Source organism: Lycium ferocissimum, chromosome 2 (assembly GCF_029784015.1).
Source record: "Lycium ferocissimum isolate CSIRO_LF1 chromosome 2, AGI_CSIRO_Lferr_CH_V1, whole genome shotgun sequence".
In the NCBI taxonomy this organism is placed as follows: Eukaryota; Viridiplantae; Streptophyta; class Magnoliopsida; order Solanales; family Solanaceae; genus Lycium; species Lycium ferocissimum.
In genome coordinates, this window is record NC_081343.1 from 64,852,547 (window position 1) to 64,873,036 (window position 20,490).

General features: G+C 33.4%; 2 protein-coding genes and 1 pseudogene across 2 annotated transcripts; all 3 read left to right on the forward strand.

Moving 5' to 3' along the window:
• The first annotated feature begins 7,414 nt into the window (after positions 1-7,414).
• Positions 7,415-9,594, forward strand: LOC132046807 (xyloglucan galactosyltransferase XLT2-like). The gene has a single exon (XM_059437566.1). It carries the CDS (start codon positions 7,630-7,632, stop codon positions 9,163-9,165), a length of 1,536 nt encoding a protein of 511 aa, XP_059293549.1. The 5' UTR covers positions 7,415-7,629; the 3' UTR covers positions 9,166-9,594.
• Positions 9,595-10,829: 1,235 nt separating this feature from the next.
• LOC132046809 (cytochrome P450 81Q32-like) lies at positions 10,830-13,128 on the forward strand. The gene is made up of 2 exons (XM_059437567.1): positions 10,830-11,904; positions 12,247-13,128. Exons 1-2 carry the CDS (start codon positions 11,026-11,028, stop codon positions 12,862-12,864), a joined length of 1,497 nt encoding a protein of 498 aa, XP_059293550.1. The 5' UTR covers positions 10,830-11,025; the 3' UTR covers positions 12,865-13,128.
• Positions 13,129-17,993: 4,865 nt separating this feature from the next.
• LOC132046808 (cytochrome P450 81Q32-like) lies at positions 17,994-20,473 on the forward strand (annotated as a pseudogene).
• Positions 20,474-20,490: the final 17 nt, after the last annotated feature.

Genomic DNA, 20,490 nt, shown 5'->3' on the forward strand with positions numbered 1-20,490 from the left:
AAACATACATTTTGCAAGAATATCATGGACACATGTTAATGATTAAAGGTATAAAATATTTATAATTATTGACAAAAAAATTATACATATAAATAATTATAAAATTTATGTATATAAAATTATCGGTTGGATCGGTTATTTATTCGGATATTTTTTAATAACCATAACCAAACTAAATATTATCGGTTTTTAAAATTTAAAACCAAACCAAGTCAAACCAAACCAAATATCGGTTTTTTATTCGGTTTGGTTTGGTTTTTCTTTCAAAAACAATGCGAAAATATAACAGTGTAATTACAAAGTTTGATTAAATTTTAAAAATAAAAATTAATTTTCAAAAATTTAAATTTAAAATTTGACAAATATGAGACTTTATAAATGATATTTAAGACATCTATTTTTCTTGAAAATATATTAATTAATAATAATATAATTATAACTAATATTGTAAAAATAATTGATATATATTCTTCATAGTATTAATGCATTAATTTAATTTAATTATAAAAATTAAAAGCATATATTTTGTAAGAATATCATGGACGCATGTCTGTAAAAAGGTTATTCAAATGTTTGACAAAAAAAATTCTATCAATTCTAATTAAAAAATGAACGACATGCATGTGAAATAACAAGTCAATACTACTAAGACAAATAAATTGGAACAACACGAAAATATAACATAAGTACAAAATCCTTTTTTTTTTTCCACATAATTCTCTTATGTCAATTCCAACATAATAGAAAATAAGTTCCAACATGTTGTAGATATAATCAAGGAACACAACGACAAAATTACAATCGCTCGTTATATGTCGAGTTTGTTAAGGACTCATTTTTCTATTATTAGAAGTTGTAGTCTCTAAAACAATAACAACGCAGTTACGCTAAATGAAAAAAATAAAACAACACAAGCAATTACACGAAACCATAAAAAGTAAAGAGAGGAAAATGAGATGAAAGATAAATAAAATATATTTAAAAATAAAAACAATTTAAAAAGTAAAAACAAAAAAGAAATTAAAATAACATAAATAAATAAAAATTTAAAAGAAAAGAAATTAAAATTATAGAAATAAAGAATAAATCTAAAAGAAAGAAGTTAAAGTAAAAACAAAAAGAAAGAAATTAAAAAATTGTCATGTATTTATATGCTGTAATTACGCCAATTCTCAACCCTCTATTGAGAATTGGAGAGTGTGATTACACCCTCCCCATTACACCCAAAACCCCTCTGACTTGGTAATTACTTGACCCAAACAAACATGTCAGACTGTGTAATTACACCCAATTACAATTGGAAAAATTATGTTGGGTGTCCCTTGACCCATCTAGTTTGCCATTTTGGCCCAACTACACCCAACTTACCCGCCTTGGTCCAATTTGGCTACAGTTACAGTAATTTACATTTAATGTTCACAAACAATACGCTTCCAATATATCTGGTGTTCCTCTCCTTTTTCTTCCTTTGTTCAACTCCACTACCATCGTTGTCCTTCTTCAATCCTTGTACCGATTCTCATGCTTGTTCGTTTTCCATCTTTGTGAGTTTTATTTCGACAATGTGTTTGCATATGTGTTGTTTTTAGTGTGTTTCGAAAATCTTAATTTTTCTTCAAGTTCTTCGACCAACTCGACTTCTACTATCTCTTCGTTTTTAAATCTCTATAATTGTGTGATTTTGTACAATGTGTTTGTTTTTTAGTGTTTTTTGGAAACCCTAATCTATTTTTGCTTCACTTTTATGAGTTAGTGGATTATTTTCTTAGAAATACGAGTTATATCCTGTCAATAGGTGGACATTGTATTGAAATTTAGGGTTAATATATAAAATTATGTGATTATGTTTTTTAGTTATACTTGTATCTGTGTTTGTTGTACTTTTTCCTTAATAATGTGTATAAATTTTACTAAGTTGTGTGTTTCCAGTTGAAAAATTATGTTGTCCAATTTTAAAATATTTTGCTACTTTAAGGATTATTTGTTGAATATCATTCTCCTTTGCATCATTTTACCGTCGTTATACAGTTCAAAATGGTTAACCATACGCCTGGGAAAATTTTAGGTCACAGGACTAAGGTGAATATGACTTCAACTGTTGTGTCTGATGACCAATCAGTTGATGTTCACTCTGTTCCGTGTACAACCCCTGATTCACTGAAGAAAAAAGCTTCTAAACAACTGCGTGAAGTGGTCTCGGTTGGAAGTACTCCACTGATTGAACCGCATACCAAGCGAATAACACGTTCCCAGTCTACAAGCCCTCAGCAGAAGGTTAAAACAACAAAAGTAGTGAAAGAGCATAAGAAAAAAAGAGAGAGAAATGTTGAAGGCGATGAAAGCTTAACTGCCAAGTGAAGCTTATTTGAAGATGAGCCGAAGGTACTGTGTATATTACTTTGAGAAGTTTGACTTGCTTTTGGCATTTACATTTGTTGTGTGCTTCAATTAATGGTTATGAGCTTGATTGTGGGTATAAACTATTGGGTTCACGAGCTTGGAGGACCACGTTTGGGGAGATTTTACATTTGGAGGTTGCACGGATGTAAATTATGATGTTCAAGAGAATGAGGAATGGCGATTGCAACTGATTTTTTTTTTACGAACATAGTTGGATATGTAGTGTAAAGAATCTGCATAAGTTACAGTAGATATATAGATTGTTAACAGATGTAGATACCGTATGATCAAATTTGGACTATCCAGCTCACAAAAGTTGACATTTTTCTACCATTTAGAAGAGGGAGTTTGGGGCACCTTCGTCGTCCGTCAGTGGACCCCCCATAAAAAAAAATAAAAAAAATTTAGGGCCCCATATTAATCAACCCCTAAAAAAAAAAAAAATTGTAAAAAAAAAATAAAAAAAAATCGGGCCCCATATTAATCAAGCCCTTAAAAAAAAAATTGTGGGCCCCATATTAAACAACATCGAAAAGTATTAAAAAAAAGTGGGTAACTCACCACATCCAAAATCGAGAGGAAAAAAAATTGGGCTATATTAACAAAATCAAGCAATATTGAAAAAAAAAAGTGAATCCCATATTTAAAAAACAAACAACTCGTTAAAAAAAATGTGGGCCCCATATTGAACACGATGCGTATTCGTATAAACACTAATATAATAAAGATTTAGATACGAAGCACAAACTACTGATGTTATATTAATCGTATTTTGAACATAAATATATATATATATATATGTACATAAAAAAAAATAGTAAAACTAATAATGTCCAAAAGGGTGCCCCATACTAAATAACACCAAGCAATATAAAAAATGAAAATAAAAAAAGGAAGAACTATATAAAGCATGAGTTTAGACTCATGCTTCATCGTCCGTTGTCCCTTAAAAAAAAAAAAAAAAAGGGTGGGCCCCATACTAAATAACAGAGCATAAAGAAAAAAATTGGAACTCACCATCTCCAAACTCATGGAAAAAAATAAAGTCGACCCCATATTAACGAAATCAAGCAATATTAAAAAAAAAAATTGAACCATATTAAAAAAAAATATAATATTAAAAAAAGTACGACTTTTTATTCGTATAAAACACTAATATAATAAAGTTTTAGATACGGAGAGACAAACTACAATGTTATATAATCGTGTTTTGAACATAATATATGTATATATATTATATGCATAAAAATAAGACAAACTAATAATGTCCAAAAAAAAAAAAGTGCGCTATAAAGGGTGGACCCCATACTAAACAACATCAAGCAATATATATATATATAAAATAAAATAAAAAAAAGTAAAAAAAGTGGAACCCACCATCTCCAAACTCACGATAAAAAAAGCGGACCCCATATTAACAAAATCAAGAATATAAAAAAAAAAGTAAACCCCATATTAAAAAAAAATAATGTAAAAAAAAAAAGTGCAGACTTTGTATTCGTAGTAAACACTAATATAATAAAGTTTTAGATACGGAGTACAAACTACAATGTTATATTAATCGTGTTTTGAATGTAGTGTGTGTGTGTGTGTGTATATATATATATATATATGCATAAAAAATAGTGCAAATTAATAATGTCCAAAAAAAATGCACCCCATATTAAAAAATCAAACAATATTCGTGTAATTCCAAAGTATCTCATTGAGTCAATAATGATGGATTCATTAACACGTGCGTATCAATTCATTAGTGGGAGCAAATGAAATTGCTTTTCTTCAAAAGGTTAGGTAGTCAAACCATACAATTTTCTTTCTTTTTTTATATTAGCGAGATCTAATCTAGGCCTATTAAACTCGTTTATTTGTATTCTATTCCGCCATGTCATTTATTTGTTATGTTTTAAAATAAATATACTTAAAATATTTATATTTTAAAATAAGATAGAATTTAATTACTTTTTTATTTTTATTCTTACTCCAATAAATGTGAAAAGAGATTAATGTCGTAGAAAAATATATATCAAATGGAAATCAAATAATGAATAAGGTAAATTAGTCAAATCATAATTCTAATCGACGTTTTCTTAAAAATCATGCAAAAGACAACATGACAAGTAAAATGAGCTAAAACCGAGAATATTTACCAAAAATTAAAAAATAGTATTTCTTCGTTTAAATAGAAAATCAATTTCTACTTTGTTTTGTTTTAAACATGTAAAATTAATTTAATAATTTAAATTAGAATTATGCAAATCAAAATTTGATAAAAAATAATAAGTATTTTACACTTTTAAATTAATCGAATTAAAATTAAAAGTATCAACCGCGATCTTAAATATTCTTATTGTTTTATCTCAAAGAGACGAAAATAGTTTCTTTTTAAACAAGTCTTCTCTTTTAAAAAATATTAATAAATTTGCCGATTTTGTATTCGTAGCAAACATTAATATAATAAAATTTTAGATACTGGAAAGACAAACTACAATGTTATATTAATTGTGCTTTGAACATATATATATATATATATATATATATATATATATAATCACCATTCAAACAACTATATACACGTAAGATCTTATTTATAATCTAGTATTTGGGCGTGCGTACAAAGACGGCATAGACCGCTAGTTCAACTATAAACTGGATTTGTTATGCATTACGACCAAAATAAGCAACACGCTTTGTAGAAAATTTCAACAACAATTGTTTTGCGGCTTCATTCACTCTTCAAATCAGCAACACTTTTGTTAAAAAAAAAAAAAAAAAAAAAAAAACTGAATCAAAAACTCTATTGAATTCAAAGTCTCAGTCTGCCTTTGGAATATTCCGCATGTTTTAAGTGGTTCGGGCCATATTTATGTAAAAGTGTAGAAGGCTATAGCATGTGAAAATTAGATCATCGGGCTGTATGTATGGGTTATTTGCCCATTACAATTCCCTTGTGGCTTTCCCAACAGAGTGTTGTTCTTTATCTTACAACTTTTGTGATTAATGAAATTTTAAAACATTCATAATTTCTTATTAAATATAATATTAATGAAATTTTAAAATATTCATAATTTCTTATTAAATATAATAATTAGAATTTCATAAATGTTTAATAAAAGTAAAAATAATTCTTTATTTAATTTAAATGATAGAAATTGGTCAAAAATATATTAGAGAAAATATTTTAAACCTTCTCTCAAATATAAGAAATTAATTTTGTCTTCTTCTCGATTAAAGTAGAGCCGACAACTATTGCTTTCCCGAGCCATATAACATGCATCGCATTTATTGACTTCGTCTAAATAAAACCAAAGATTAAATTAATTTTTGAAGTATAAAGACTCGACACGTACATTTTAGTCGCATAGGGATTTTAAACCGTGATGAATGAACCCTTTGCCTACCAATCCACCAAAGTGGGGCACGCTCGAGCCTTAATTTCTGGCAGTTGGACCGGCGTCTAAGTTGCCTCCCTTCCTCTTTCTACGCTGTCAACTCGTTGAACAGAACAAAATTTTCCACCATTGACAGTGTTAAATGTTGTGGGGAAAAAAACAGTTTTAAATGTTGAGAAATCGCTCATTAAAGAGTTTTTATTTCTTCAATATATTAAATTAAAAGCAGAAAGTTATATGTAACTCGTTTTTGACAAATCTAGAAATTATTTTGCCACCTAATTGGTAACACTATTAAAAGGAAACATAAGAGAATTTGATGGGAATTTTCCGTACTATAACGAATTAAAATTTCAATAATTGGCAAGGATGACAATCAAATTAAAGATGGTGGTTCTACCTTCACTACATTATTTATTCTTGTCCCATTCAGAATCATACAGGGGCAGGGACACTACAAGCTCGGTCCTTTAGCTTAGAGAAAGGGATATCATGAAAAGATAAATTAACGGCAAGAAAGTTACATATTACTCCTATTTCACAGGGCCTCCACTGTAAAGGTGTCAACCGGTTCGGGCTAACCGGTTTTAACCTCCGGACCTTAAAAATTGTGGCGATTAAGTAGGCAAGAATTAACGTCTAAATTGCCTATTCCAATATTTTACGCTGTCAAGTTCGTTGAACAGAACAAAAAATCGGTTTAACAGTGTTTTGAAAATTAAAAAAAAAAAAAAAAAAAAGGAAAGAGCCATTTAAATGTTGAGAAATCGCTCATTGCAAAAAGAGTTTATAGTACATATATATACATATATATAGTATATATATTAAGTTATACACATATTTAGTATATATATTAAGTATATATAGTATATATGTATATATATTAAGTTATACATATATTTAGTATATATATTAAGTTATACATATATATAGTATATATATTAAGTTATATATATATATAAGTATATATACTATATATATTAAGTTATACATATATATAAGTATATGTAAGTTATACATATATATATATACGAAAAATTGATATTTCAATAACAGCGTCAAGTTAAAGGATGAAATATTTAAAGTATAACATATGTAAATATACCTACAATATACAAATAAATATTATAATATATATATATAATACAAAAAAAAAAAAAAAATATATTTTAAACACTCCAAAGCTCGGTCCTTCGGTTTGGAGTTTAAAAAGGGATATCATGAAAAGGGTTAACGTCATGGATTTTTTAACGGCAAGAAAGTTACATGGCGGTTCCATAACCGGTTCCGGTTGGAACCGGTTGACACCTTTACTCCACTGGAGTCTTGATTTGGTAGTTGATAAAGTTAGATCCGGAAGACTAATAAATCCCTCTCAACATTTTTTTCGTCTATTAGGTCTAAACTATTCTCTGCGTGACACTAAAAATAAACAAGAAAATAAATTCTTTGCGTGATTACTGATAGATAGATCTACTTTCTTTCTAAAGTAAAAGTTGCATAATGCATTTGGCTTTCCTATTTAAAACGACGGTATAATATTATTTTGGAAACAATAATTTTCTAAAATTATTTGTTGAACCATAGGAGTAAAATGTTTTGCCCATGAAGTCAGCAGTAGTAAAAGCTGGGTGTGTCGGTGGTAATAGTAGTAAAGAACCTAACATGGTTTATTTTGCACTCAAAGGTCAATTACACAAAGCAAAACAACCACTCCGCTAAAGAATTCTATACTACAACTCTCACTTCTTCTCCGTCTGCTCTGTTCTCTACTTTTACACCCATTTATTGTTTCTTCCAATTCTTCAAATTGCTTGTTCAAGTCTCCCTTTCCCATCAAATGCTTCCTCCTTACTCAGATGAGTCCTTGGAAGCCGATGAAACAATGCACAAACCTCCCAAATCCAACAACAATGACTTCCTCAAGAACGTTGTGAGCAATTTTCAGTACCAAATTTCTACTCACCCACGTTTTTGGCTTTTCACTTTCTTCCTCTTTTTCCAACTTGTAGTTCTTATTTTTACTCGCAATTCCCCCTTCCCGTTCTCAGTTCACTCCCCACCCAGTCCTTCCGAAATCGCCGTATTTACCGAAATACAAACAACCCATCACAATGAAAACATAATTTATCCCTTTGGCGATTCTGAATGCGAATATGGTCGGGTCTATGTCTATAATTTACCATCCAAATTTAACAAAGACTTAGCTGTGTCTACCTGTGACGATCTAGACCCATGGAAGTGGCAGTGTGGCCTTACAACCAATGACGGATACGGAAAGAAATCGACAGAGTTCACCGGAATATTCCCCGGAAATCTCTCAGCATCTTGGTACCGCACAAATCAGTTCTCATCTGAGGTAATATTTCATTACCGTCTTTTAAATTACAAGTGTAGAACCAACGACCCAGATTCCGCTACAGCTTTCTACATCCCGTTTTACGCTGGACAGGCTGTTGGTAAATACCTATGGACTGATGAAATCGAAAACCGTGATTTGCTTAGCAACAAAGTGTTAAAATGGGTCCAAAGACAAAAGTATTTTAAAAGATATAACGGGTTGGATCATTTCTTAACTCTTGGTAGGATAACATGGGATTTCAGGCGATTAGGTGATCCAGAAAAACTATGGGGATCCACTTTTCTTAATCGACCACAGATGCAAAATGTTACACGTTTCACAATTGAAAAAGCTCCATGGGATGCAAATGATATCAGTGTACCTTACCCTACTGGATTCCACCCTCACTCTGAGAAAGAACTAAGGGAATGGCAGAACTTTGTGCTCTCACATAACCGGACGAGTCTATTCACCTTTATAGGTGCTGCACGTGGGGATATCGATACTGATTTCAGATCGAGGTTAATGAGTTACTGTAGGAACGAATCGGACACGTGTCGAGTCGTTGACTGTGCTGTGGTTCCATGTTCTAACGGTTCATCAGAAATCCAAGAAGCACTTTTAAGTTCGGAGTTCTGTTTACAGCCTAAAGGGGACAGTTTGACCCGGCGGTCCGTTTTCGATTGTATGGTAACCGGTTCAGTACCGGTTTTTTTCTGGAGGCGAACGGCTTATACACAATACCAGTGGTTTTTACCGAAAGATCCGGGGAGTTATTCGGTTTTTATAGACCCTGAAGCAGTGAGAAACGGGACGGCTTCCATTAAGGAGATTTTGAAGAGTTACAGTAAAGATCAAGTAAGGAGAATGAGGGAAAAAGTAGTAGAAACAATTCCAAGAATAGTGTATGCAAGGCCAAGTGGAGGTCTTGGGAGTGTCAAGGATGCATTTGAAATTGCAATTGAAGGAGTATTGAAGAGAGTCAAGGATGAAAATGAATGGAAGGAATACGTGGATATGGGAAGAGGAAGATGATGAGTTTATAATTTGAGAGATTTGATGAATGTTGTAAAGTATATAAATCTTTCCCTTAATAGTCAGCTATACGTATAAACACAGGACAAGTTTGAAGCAGGATGGGTCATTCTGTATGGCTGTTGGCATATTGCCATGATTCTCAGTTTTCAGAATCAGCAGAGCTCGGATTTTATACATGTATTACCATATATTTTTAGGGATTTGTGTTAAGATCAGATGAAAAAGTGAGGTTCAAGTGTTATTTGCAGGTAAGGTAAGAGTTATATTGATCAGATTTTGGCAATTCTTTTCTTATTTTGTCTTTCAGTTCCTTGTACTAAAATAAGGTCATTTAGATCAACCTTTCTACCTAGCAGTGTTTAGCTTCTCATCGAGAAAAGAAGTCCTATACTTAAAAGAAGTGTTACATTTTAATCTTTTTTATCATTCGCACTGAATTTAATGTTGTATCTGCTATCTTAGAATGTGATTATCGCTAATAGATTTTACAAGGAGGCACTTTCCAAAGATACAATTCTTACCTAAAGGAAAAACGAATGTACACCACGTAAAGAAATTGAAGACTGAACCCTCCCTTTAAACTCCCTTCAACGCCTGAGATGAGCTTAAACGTCGGTGAGGATTCATATAATCATCCCCAACTTGTTTGCTAGAATTGGGAAAAGCGTTTAGTTCATTATACATATAGATGTGACCATGATATAAAAGATATTATGAAAATTGAAGAGTGGAGACTATGGAAGGTAACTGAGTCAAGAATAATCACAGATTACATCAATCTCAGGCACAGGATAGTGCTCTGTTTTAAACCATACTACATTTCATATGCTGGGTTGCAATGCTCAATGCCCCTGTTTATACAGAGCCTTCTACACTAAATATATATTTATTGACATATGAAGATGTTTTATTTGGGAAGATGATGGAAGAACTAATTGGTATTGTAAGATGAATTCCTTGACCTCTTAGAAACTTAAAGATGTCCTTTGTCCAGTGGTTATTGGTACAGTATTTGGACGACTTATGGAAGCTACTGAATGATGTGTGAAATTGAGAGTAACGTTAAAAAGAATATACTGGAACTCAGAACTACAATATGAATGAATTGTTTTTCCAGAAAAATAAATGGGGAGTTTCAAAGTCAGAAATTTGTCAAATAATAAATATTAAGATATCAGCATCGTACTTGGAATAATGAAGAAAAAAGCATGTTCGAAATATTGTAGTACAGTATGTGATTACTTTCGCTTAACTTGTACTATGAAGAATTGTTAATATGGTTAGGGAGAAATTAAGAAGAGCAGTACTGTAGCAGTCCACTCTGGGTCATTGATCAGACAATTGAAAGGAAGAAAAAGAAAATGCAATCAGATGTTTGAAGGAGAGTTTCCACGAGTTTGCTTAGCTTGGTATAGAAATCTTGGCGTACAAGCAGCTATATCCAATCTAGAAATTTTGCTGAGAGCGCTTGTGATTAAGCTTTGCAAATTCTGACCCGGCAGTCATTTTTTAATACTGTGGCCCAGCTTGAAGACTTGGACTAGTAAAAACTCAAGAAAATTCTTCCTTCAGTGATCCATTTTGTTTGTGCCACCTAAAAGCTAATGTAGTATAAATTTTATAAAAAATTCACACTTATAAAACTCAAAGAAACCTACGCTATGATAGGCTAATTAAAACAAGTTGTAGCAGCATAATATTTGAAAAGTACTTAATGGAAGAAAAGTTTGATGTACAGTAATTTTTTCTTGGAGGAAACACAATCGCTGAATTGAAAAGTCTTTGTTGTCTCGGTAGCCTGTAAATATATAAACCAAGCATGTGCAACAAATTCAGATATGTCCTTAAGGGAAAAAAATGGATGCAACTTTGCTGTATACCACACTTTCTATTTGCTTACTAGTACTAGCTCTGAAACTTGTTTCGTCAAAACGAAAACTCAATCTGCCACCAAGTCCACAACTTAAACTTCCAATTATAGGCCACCTTTATCTCCTTAAACCTCCTCTATATCGCACCCTCGCAAAGCTCTCAACTAAGTATGGCCCTGTTTTCTCTCTTCAATTAGGTACACGTCTTGTTGTGGCAGTTTCCTCCCCATCTGCTGCCGAAGAATGCTTCACCAAAAACGATATTGTTTTTGCAAATCGCCCTCACTTAATTATTGGAAAATACTTAGGCTATAACTATACTACTATCATTGGTTCCCCTTATGGTGATCACTGGCGCAACCTTCGTCGCCTCTGTGCACTCGAAATATTCTCCACTAATCGTCTCAACAATTTTCAGCCCATTAGACAACATGAAATCAAACTTCTTGTTCACAGAATGTTTCACAACTCGGGTGGAAATTTTGGGACTCCTGTTGAACTTAAGTCCAAGCTTTTTCAGATGTCGTACAATATTATCATGAGAATGGTAGTTGGAAAGAGATATTACGGTGAAGATGTAGATAACGAGGAGGCAAACAATTTTCGAGAGCTTATCGAAAAGGTTGTTTCATATGGGGGTGTATCAAATCCCCTTGATTTCGTGCCTGCAATATTTCGTTGGTTTTCCAGGAGTTCGGAGAAGAATTTAGCTAGGCTTGGTAAAAAAATGGACGGGCTCTTGCAAGGTTTAATTGATGAACACCGTCGTGATAAAAGTAAAGTTACCATGATTGATCATTTGCTTTCATTGCAAGAATCACAACCGGAATATTACACTGATCAAATCATCAAAGGGATTATATCGGTAAGCTTAATTTCTTCACTTCTGGCATCTCCCGCTGTTAGTTTTTTAAAAGATGATGCTGGAAGATTAAAATGGTTGAAAATTGTCTCTCAATAACCTTTATTAAGCATTGAGGGCTATAGAAGGCTGAATCAATTTCTTGGATTTTATGTTTATATAGACTAAGTATAGAAGGCTGCATCAATTTCTTGGATTTTATGTTTATATAGACTAAGTGAAACAATAATCACAAATGTATAGTGGTATAATAGGCCTTGGTATCCACTAATTTAAAAGTCTAGATTTGTTATCAACTTACAAAAGCTGTTGGTGGGCACTTTTCTCACTAACTAGCAACTGCAGGTCATGCTGAATGCAGGGACTGAAACATCCTCAGTGACAATAGAATGGGCAATGTCTCTTCTACTCAACCATCCAGATGTGTTGGAGAAGGCCAGAACTGAAATAGACAACCACGTGGGTGAGGATCGTTTAGTGGATGAAGCAGATTTACCCAAGCTGAAATACCTTCAAAGTATTATCTCCGAGACACTCCGATTGTTCCCAGCAGCACCATTGCTAGTGCCTCATGAATCATCTGATGATTGCAAGGTCACTGGCTTCCACGTTCCACGAGGGACGATGCTATTGGTGAATGCTTGGGCCATCCACAGGGACCCGTTACTTTGGGAGGATCCAGAGAGCTTCAAGCCAGAAAGGTTTGAAGGCGTGGAAGTGGAATCGTCGAAGCTATTTCCATTTGGAATGGGAAGGAGAGCGTGCCCGGGTTATGGACTTGCTCAACGTGTGGTTGGTTTAACTTTAGGAACTTTGGTGCAGTGTTTTGAGTGGAAAAGGATAAGCGACGAGAAGGTTGATTTGACAGAAGGAAAAGGTCTCACTATGCCAAAAGCCGAGCCACTCATGGCTAGGTGTAAAGCACGTGTCATTGTTCACAAAGTTCTTTCAGAAGTATCCTAATGTTTCTAGTGTCTTTCTTGCATTTTGTTCTTGCTCCATTCCTTTAGAAAAGTTTGAATTGGTAATGTACAAATAAGGGTGTCAAAGTGTGCAGATTGTGCTGAATTTTAGGAAGTCAAAATGAGTTGAATCAATAAATGAACGGGTAAGGAATTAGAACAATGTTATAAGCCTTTGGAGTTGATTACAACTCCCAATTCCAACAAGTACTTGGAAATGTTTGTTATTCAATAAAAAGGAAAAAACACACACAGTTTCTTTCTAGCAACTGATCAAACTTTCAATTTGTGTCCTCGTTGTTGAACCACTGATCATGCTCCACGGAGAAGCTGGCACCTGACAACATTTGTTGCAGATTTTTTCTAAATTTGGACCTTGAAGCTATTAGCAAGGAATGCAGTAAACGTTGTGTCTAGCTAATTAAGTGCAACATCATTGGTGTCTGTTTTAAAGTACAGATGACCCATTTGTAAAGTGGGGATCTCAACCTGCTGGCATAAACAAAATGGGAGGGAAAACTTACTTCGGTGTCCAGGGCTTCAACGACATTTCTTCAAATTGGACCAAGCCGAAACTCAACTAGAACAAAATTGGCGAGAACCCTTGAGTAAATTTCTCAAAAAGTCACTCAAGTATGTGAAATTATTTAGCAAAGTCAAATGATTTAGTTTTGCATCAGAAAAGTCACTCAACTTATGATTTTTTTCTTTCGAGGTCTTTGACTTGGTAAAATAAATTGAATTTTTATGCCACGTAGAGTCGTAGACACAGTATGAACGGTGTTGTGTGTGTGCCGTGCATCTGGCAATTAAATTTGTTTTACCATTAATGTGCAGCTTATAAAGCTGTCATTGAAATTGAAAAGATGGAGTAAAAGGAAGAAGGGAGAAAGGGTTAAAAAGAAAACAATAATAATCATAAATAATAAAGTATAGGAAAAGCTGTGAATGTGTGATACACGTACGCGTCCATAACACTAAACCCGTCAACCGGTCCGGTTTAACCGGTTCAAATCGGTAACCGGACCGGTAAAATTAGAACCGGAACCGGTTAACCGTATATTACATACCGGTCCGGTTTCGATTTTTTTGAAACCGGAACCGGACCGGTTAAACCGGTGAATTTTTTTTTTTTTTTTAAATAGAGTCGTTGGGGGTTGGTCATTCCTTTGTTGACCGTTGGGCAACGGTCCATTTAAAAATAGCCGTTGCCAAATACCATAAACCCATTTTTGCCCCCCTCCCCCCCCCCCCCCCCCCCCCCAACCCTCCAAACTTTTTTTTTAACACTTTAACCCATCCCCCACCCCTATATAAACCCCTTTTCATTTCCATTTTAATCCACAACAATTCACTCTTCTCTTTCTCTCAAATCTCAATCTCTCAATTATAGTTACTTTACAATAATTAGCCACTTTAAATTTCTCTCAAATAAATATTATAAAGTCTTATTATAGTTTCAATTATTAATTTTGCAATTATAATATTGTTGGTGAAGTTAGTGATTTTGCAACAATCCGAAGTAGCTTTGGTGGATTTGCAATTCTAGCCGCCTTCACTTTGTTGAAAATTAGTCTGGCAATTTGGCACCTTCGTTCCAACTCTATCTTTAATTCTAGCAATTTAATTTGTTGCAATTTATTTTCTTGTGATTTATTTGAGTGTGATTTAAATGAATTCTATTTAATAATGGCAAAGAGATTTAGACGTGGTGCCGGTAGTAGTGGTATTGTTAGGGGTGGGCTTAATGAGGAAACATTTGTGGAAGAAACACCTAATTTAGGTATTGATGTTGGTGGAAATAATTTACTTTTAGGTCATGAGGCAATGCAACAACATTTTACCGACACTTTTAATGAAATTGATGATGATGATGAAACACAAGCCCCTGAAAATCCCATAAGAGATTCATGTCCTGCACAATCACATACACAAGACAAACCGTCTAGAACTCGTAAGCCAACCGCGAAAATTTTAGAAATTTATGACTAAGGATAGGGAAAGCCATACGGCCTAAATGTACCCCGTGGACAAGTATTTGCTTTTAGGCAAGAAACTAGTAAGGATGGTGGAACGGGTACACTAAATGGTGATATGAGAAAGAAACATATGGATGTATGGGGAGAGCAAACGGATTCAAATGTGGGGTTGTTCAAATGACGATAGACTCACGAACCGGTAAAAATTTTAAGTATGACAAGAAAAAAGAGCGTGTAGAAGTAGCTAAAATGGTAGCTTATGATTGTTTACCATTTTCCTTTCCTTCGGGTTTGGGGTTTGTTACTTACATTCAACGTTGTTATAATCCGTTATTTGAGGGTATTCTTAGAAGTACTTGTAGAGTGGATGTTATAAATTTGTATAAAAAATATAGATTTTATTTGCGCCATGTATTTAATTCTTTAAATTGTAATGTTTCTCTTACCGATTTGGGTCTTAGTCTTAACAAGTTAGATTTTTTTGCTATTACATGTCATTGGGTTGATGACAATTGGGTTATGCAAAAAAAAATTATAGCTTTTTTATATGATGAAGGAAAAGGTCGTCACGATGAAAATTTTTTAGCGGATTCAATGTCTATTGTTATGAGATTTTTTAACATTTATAGAAAACCACTTTGTATTGCTTTAGATAATGCTTCTAATAATACAAAGGCGATTGGTCTTTTAAAAGAGAATTAAACCCTCCGCTAAAAAATATTTTTCATGTGAGATGTAGTTGTCACATTTTAAACTTAATTGTTAAAAGATGGTCTTGTGTGTTTTTGACGATTCTATTCAAAAAGTTAGAGATGCGGTTGCGTTTCTTTTTTGTAATGCTAATAGGGGAAGACTTAGAGATTTTAAGAATGCTTGTGTGGAAAATAACCTTAGACCTAGAAAAATTCAAGTAGAAATTGAGATTAGGTGGAACTACACTTACATTATGCTACAACAAGCATATGAGTATAGGATTCCCATACAACAAGTCCACAACAAATATAATATTAATAGTGATGATTGGTTAAATTTTACGCATTGGGAAGATGTTAAGGAATGTGTTTAACTCTTAGAAATTTTTATAATGCAACTCTTGCTTTTTCTAAACAATTCTATCCCACGGTAACCGAAATTTTAGCCTACTTAGCGGAAATAGCTAGAGTTTTACAAGAGTATAAATATAAACCCGGTTATCAAGCGGCTATTTTTTATATGATAATCAAATTTAAGAAGTATTTTTTTCCCATCCCAACTTTATTTATATTGGGTTCTCTTTTAAATCCTTGTTTAAAAGTGTCTTATACTAAAGCATTGGTTGGTCAAATTTATACATTTTTAGAAATTGAAGAGAGTTCAACCATCTTTAGCGAAAGCCGAACTCGCTATTGATGACGAGTTTAGAAAAGTTTTTACTCATTATTCTAATTTGGAAGAACGTACTACACCCGTTGCTTCACGCCCTACTACTTCTCAAAGTAGCAAAAAGGGCTTATCGGGTTTGTCGCATTTAAAAGTTTTACATTCACAGCCAACTCCTTCTTGTAGTGCAAACTTTGATGAATATAACTTTTATTTGATGCAGCTAAATGTGGATATCAAGGAACTAGATGAATTGAACGTCTTAGCATGGTGGAAGAAGTACAATGCAAGTCATCCGATACTCTCAAGAATGGCTCGAGATATCCTTACGGTTCAAGTATCAACCGTGGCTTCGGAGAGCGCATTTAGCCAAGGAAGACAACAAATTGGAGACCATAGACACTCATTATCCGGCTTTAGCTTGCAAGTACTAGTGTGCATTCGCGATTGGATTAGATCGAAGCGACGCAACCAAAACTTAGAAGCGGAGGAAGGCGAAGAGGAAGAGATTGAAGATTTGATAGCAAGTGGACCGGATAAATGGAAGACTTTGAAGATATCTTCATGGCCGAATATGATATGGGGGAAATTAACCAAATGATTGAGAATTTGTGATTTTATTATTCTACTATTTCTTTGCAATTCATGTATTATTTGCAAGTTAAAAAAAATTACAACTTGCAAATAAATGTTATCCAAGAATGAATAAAATATATGGCTCATTGAGCTTTCTTCTATTTACTTGTGTTCATATTTTTACTTATATTAAGTTAGGAATATACCTAAAATATACTAAGAATATACTTATAATATATAGTATACATATAATATATATATATATATATATATATATATATATATATATATATATATATAACCTAAGTATATTGATATATATATAAGAGTATATTCTTACTATATTTTAGGTATATGTAGTATAACTTAAGCATATAACTTAAGTTATAATATATAAGTTATAAGTATATATATATACTTAAGTATATACTTTATATATATATATATATATATATATATATATATATATATATATATATATATATGTTTAAGTTATATAACCTAAGTATATTGATATATATAAGTATATTCTTACTATATTTTAGATATATGTAGTATAACTTAAGCATATATATATATACACGTATATCTTTATGTATTTCTTTCATTATACCGTATAATATATAAACTTTACTTATAAACTTATATAACATATGTAAATATACCTACAATATACTAATAAATACTATAATATATATATACTATACAAAAAAAAGAAGAAGGGGTTTTGGACTGTTTGAACCGGACCGGTTTCGAATTTTTAACCGGTAAACCGGAACCGGTGGCCGGTTCCAGTTTTTTAACCGGAAACCGGCCGGTTACCGGTTCCGATTTTTCAACCGGAAACCGGCCGGTTCCGTAACCGGTTACCGGTCCGGTCCGGTTCAAACCGGTTGAGGGGTTTACATAACACCACTTTTATATAAATCCATTAGGGTATTAGTTTCACTTCAAACAAGAATTAAAGTTAAGGTGTGCAATTTTTTTTCAAGACGGCTACAGGATGCAACTTATGTATTTTCCTTTATAAAACTGAAGAAAACATGTTTCTTTGATGAAACATATATGTCTGCTATTTTTTGGAGAGGAATAGGACCCATGAATTGAACAGTCTATTTTGACTCAGCAACCCATCATTTATAAACCAAGCAAGTACAACAAGTTGAGATATGTACTAAGGCAAAAATAAAAAATAAAAATAAAAATAAAAATAAAAATGGAAGCAACTTTGCTGCATGCTTCACTCTCTATTTTGTTTCTACTTCTAGTTCTGAAACTCTTATCCTCAAAACGAAGACAAGTTAAACTCCCACCAAGCCCACTACTTAAACTTCCAATTATAGGCCATCTCTGTCTCCTTAAACTTCCTATATATCGCACACTTGCTAAGCTCTCAACTAAATATGGCCCTGTTTTCTCTCTTCATTTTGGTACCCGTCTTGTTGTGGTGGTTTCCTCCTCGTCTGCTGCCGAAGAATGTTTCACCAAAAATGATATCGTTTTTGCAAACCGCGCTTTCTTAATGATTGGAAAATCCATAGGTTATAACTATACTACTGTTGTTGGTTCCCCTTATGGTGATCATTGGCGCAACCTTCGCCGCCTATGTTCACTTGAAATATTCTCCACTAATCGTCTCAACAATTTTCAGCCCATTAGACAACATGAAATCAAACTTCTTATTCACAGAGTGTTTCACAGCTCTAGCGACAATTTTACAACTTCTGTTGAACTTAAGTCCAAGTTATTTCAAATGTCGTATAATATTATCACGAGAATGGTTGCTGGAAAGAGATATTACGGTGAAGATGTAGAAAATGAGGACGCAAATCATTTTCGGGAGCTTACAGAAGAGGTTATTTCGTATGGGGGTGCATCAAATCCCTCAGATTTTATGCCTTCAATATTTCAGTGGTTTTTCAGGAGTTTGGAGAAGGATTTAGCTAGGCTTGGTAAAAAGATGGATACGCTCTTGCAAGGTTTGATTGATGAACATCGTCGTGATAAAAGCAGAAATACTATGATTGATCATTTGCTTTCTTTGCAAGAATCACAACCGGAATGCTACACTGATCAAATCATCAAAGGAATTATATTAGTAAGCTTAATTTCTTCACTCCTGCATCTCCCACTCTTATGTTTAATTAAGAATCTTTCTTTCACTTGGCCCAAGGTGGATCTATACATTGTTGGGTGAATGTGACCAAAGTTCCAAATTGGTAGCTGAAAAAAAGTACCAAGATACTTATAAGGTGTTGGAATACTTTTAAAGATATGAGGCCTTTTGGAGTAAATCATATGAGCTTGGCCCAAAACAGCTAATATCAAACTATTTGAAGAATATCTTTGGGCAGTTTTAGCTTAACATATACTAGGCCCTTTGACAACTATGAGGATAGAGGTGGATGGAATATCGACTTGACGTGTTCAACTGAACTCTACAAATATTATATTTTGAACCCATTATTTACATATGTGCAATAGTTTAGTACTAAGAATTTTAATAGTTGAATCCATCATATTTAAATCCTAATCCACCTTTATACATGAGGATATCAGCTTAGAAAAGCAGTTGGTCTTTCAACTAGTCAAACTATGCTAAATGTCAAAGCTTTTTATAAATAGATTCCCCTGATAGCCTTTTAGATTTAGTTATGTACTAGAGCTGACATTCTTGGCTCAATCTTTTGTAACCTTTTTATCACCAATAGATTCCCCTGATAGCCTTTTAGATTTTGTTTGCTCTTTAGTTATGTACTAGAGCTGACATTCTTGTGCTCAATCTTTTGTAACTACTTTGCATCATCTGGATGCCTTGAATAGAATCAATTACTTCATCAAAAAAAAAAAAAAAAGCAGTTGGTAGACAATTTTCTCATTAATTTAACAACTGCAGGTCATGCTGAATGCGGGGACTGAAACATCATCTGTGACAATAGAATGGGCAATATCTCTTCTACTCAATCATCCATAGGTGTTGGAGAAGGCCAGAGCTGAAATAGACAACTATGTGGGTAAGGATCGTTTAGTGGATGAAGCAGATTTACCCAAGTTGAAATATCTTCAAAGTATTATCTCTGAGACACTCCGATTGTTCCCAAGAGTACCAATGCTACTGCCTCATGAATCATCTGATGATTGCAGGGTCGCGGGCTTCCACATTCCACATGCCACGATGCTATTGGTGAATGCTTGGGCCATCCATAGGGACCCATTACTTTGGGAGGATCCGGAGACCTTCAAGCCAGAAAGGTTTGAAGGTGTGGAAGTGGAATCATGGAAGCTGTTGCCATTTGGAATGGGAAGGAGAGCGTGCCCCGGTTATGGACTTGCTCTACGTGTGGTTTGTTTGGCTTTAGGAACTATGATACAGTGTTTTGAATGGAAAAGGGTAAGTGACGAGAAGGTTGATTTGACCGAAGGAAAAGGTCTTACGATGCCAAAAGCTGAGCCAGTCATGGCTAGGTGCAAAGCTCGTGTCATTGTTTACAAAGTTCTTTCGGAAACATCCTAATCATTCCAAAGTCTTTTTGCTTATTGTTAGAACTCCACCTATAGCTTTTAGGCTAGAAAGGTTTGAATCAGTAATGTACCACATATCTTCTTTTCTCTCATCTAATATGCACTATCTAAGTTTCTGATTTGTCATTCAGATACTTTGGAATAATATATATATGAGGTGCTACTTCTTTCCAATGGTGTAAACAGAGGCG

What these genes read in the sequence shown, in the direction of transcription:
- LOC132046807 (XM_059437566.1), top strand. Translation starts at nt 7,630, where the DNA reads ATGCTTCCTCCTTACTCAGATGAGTCCTTGGAAGCCGATGAAACAATG.
- LOC132046809 (XM_059437567.1), top strand. Translation starts at nt 11,026, where the DNA reads ATGGATGCAACTTTGCTGTATACCACACTTTCTATTTGCTTACTAGTA. An exon ending in TCATCAAAGGGATTATATCG is followed by an intron (nt 11,905 to 12,246) that starts GTAAGCTTAATT and finishes TAGCAACTGCAG; the next exon opens with GTCATGCTGAATGCAGGGAC.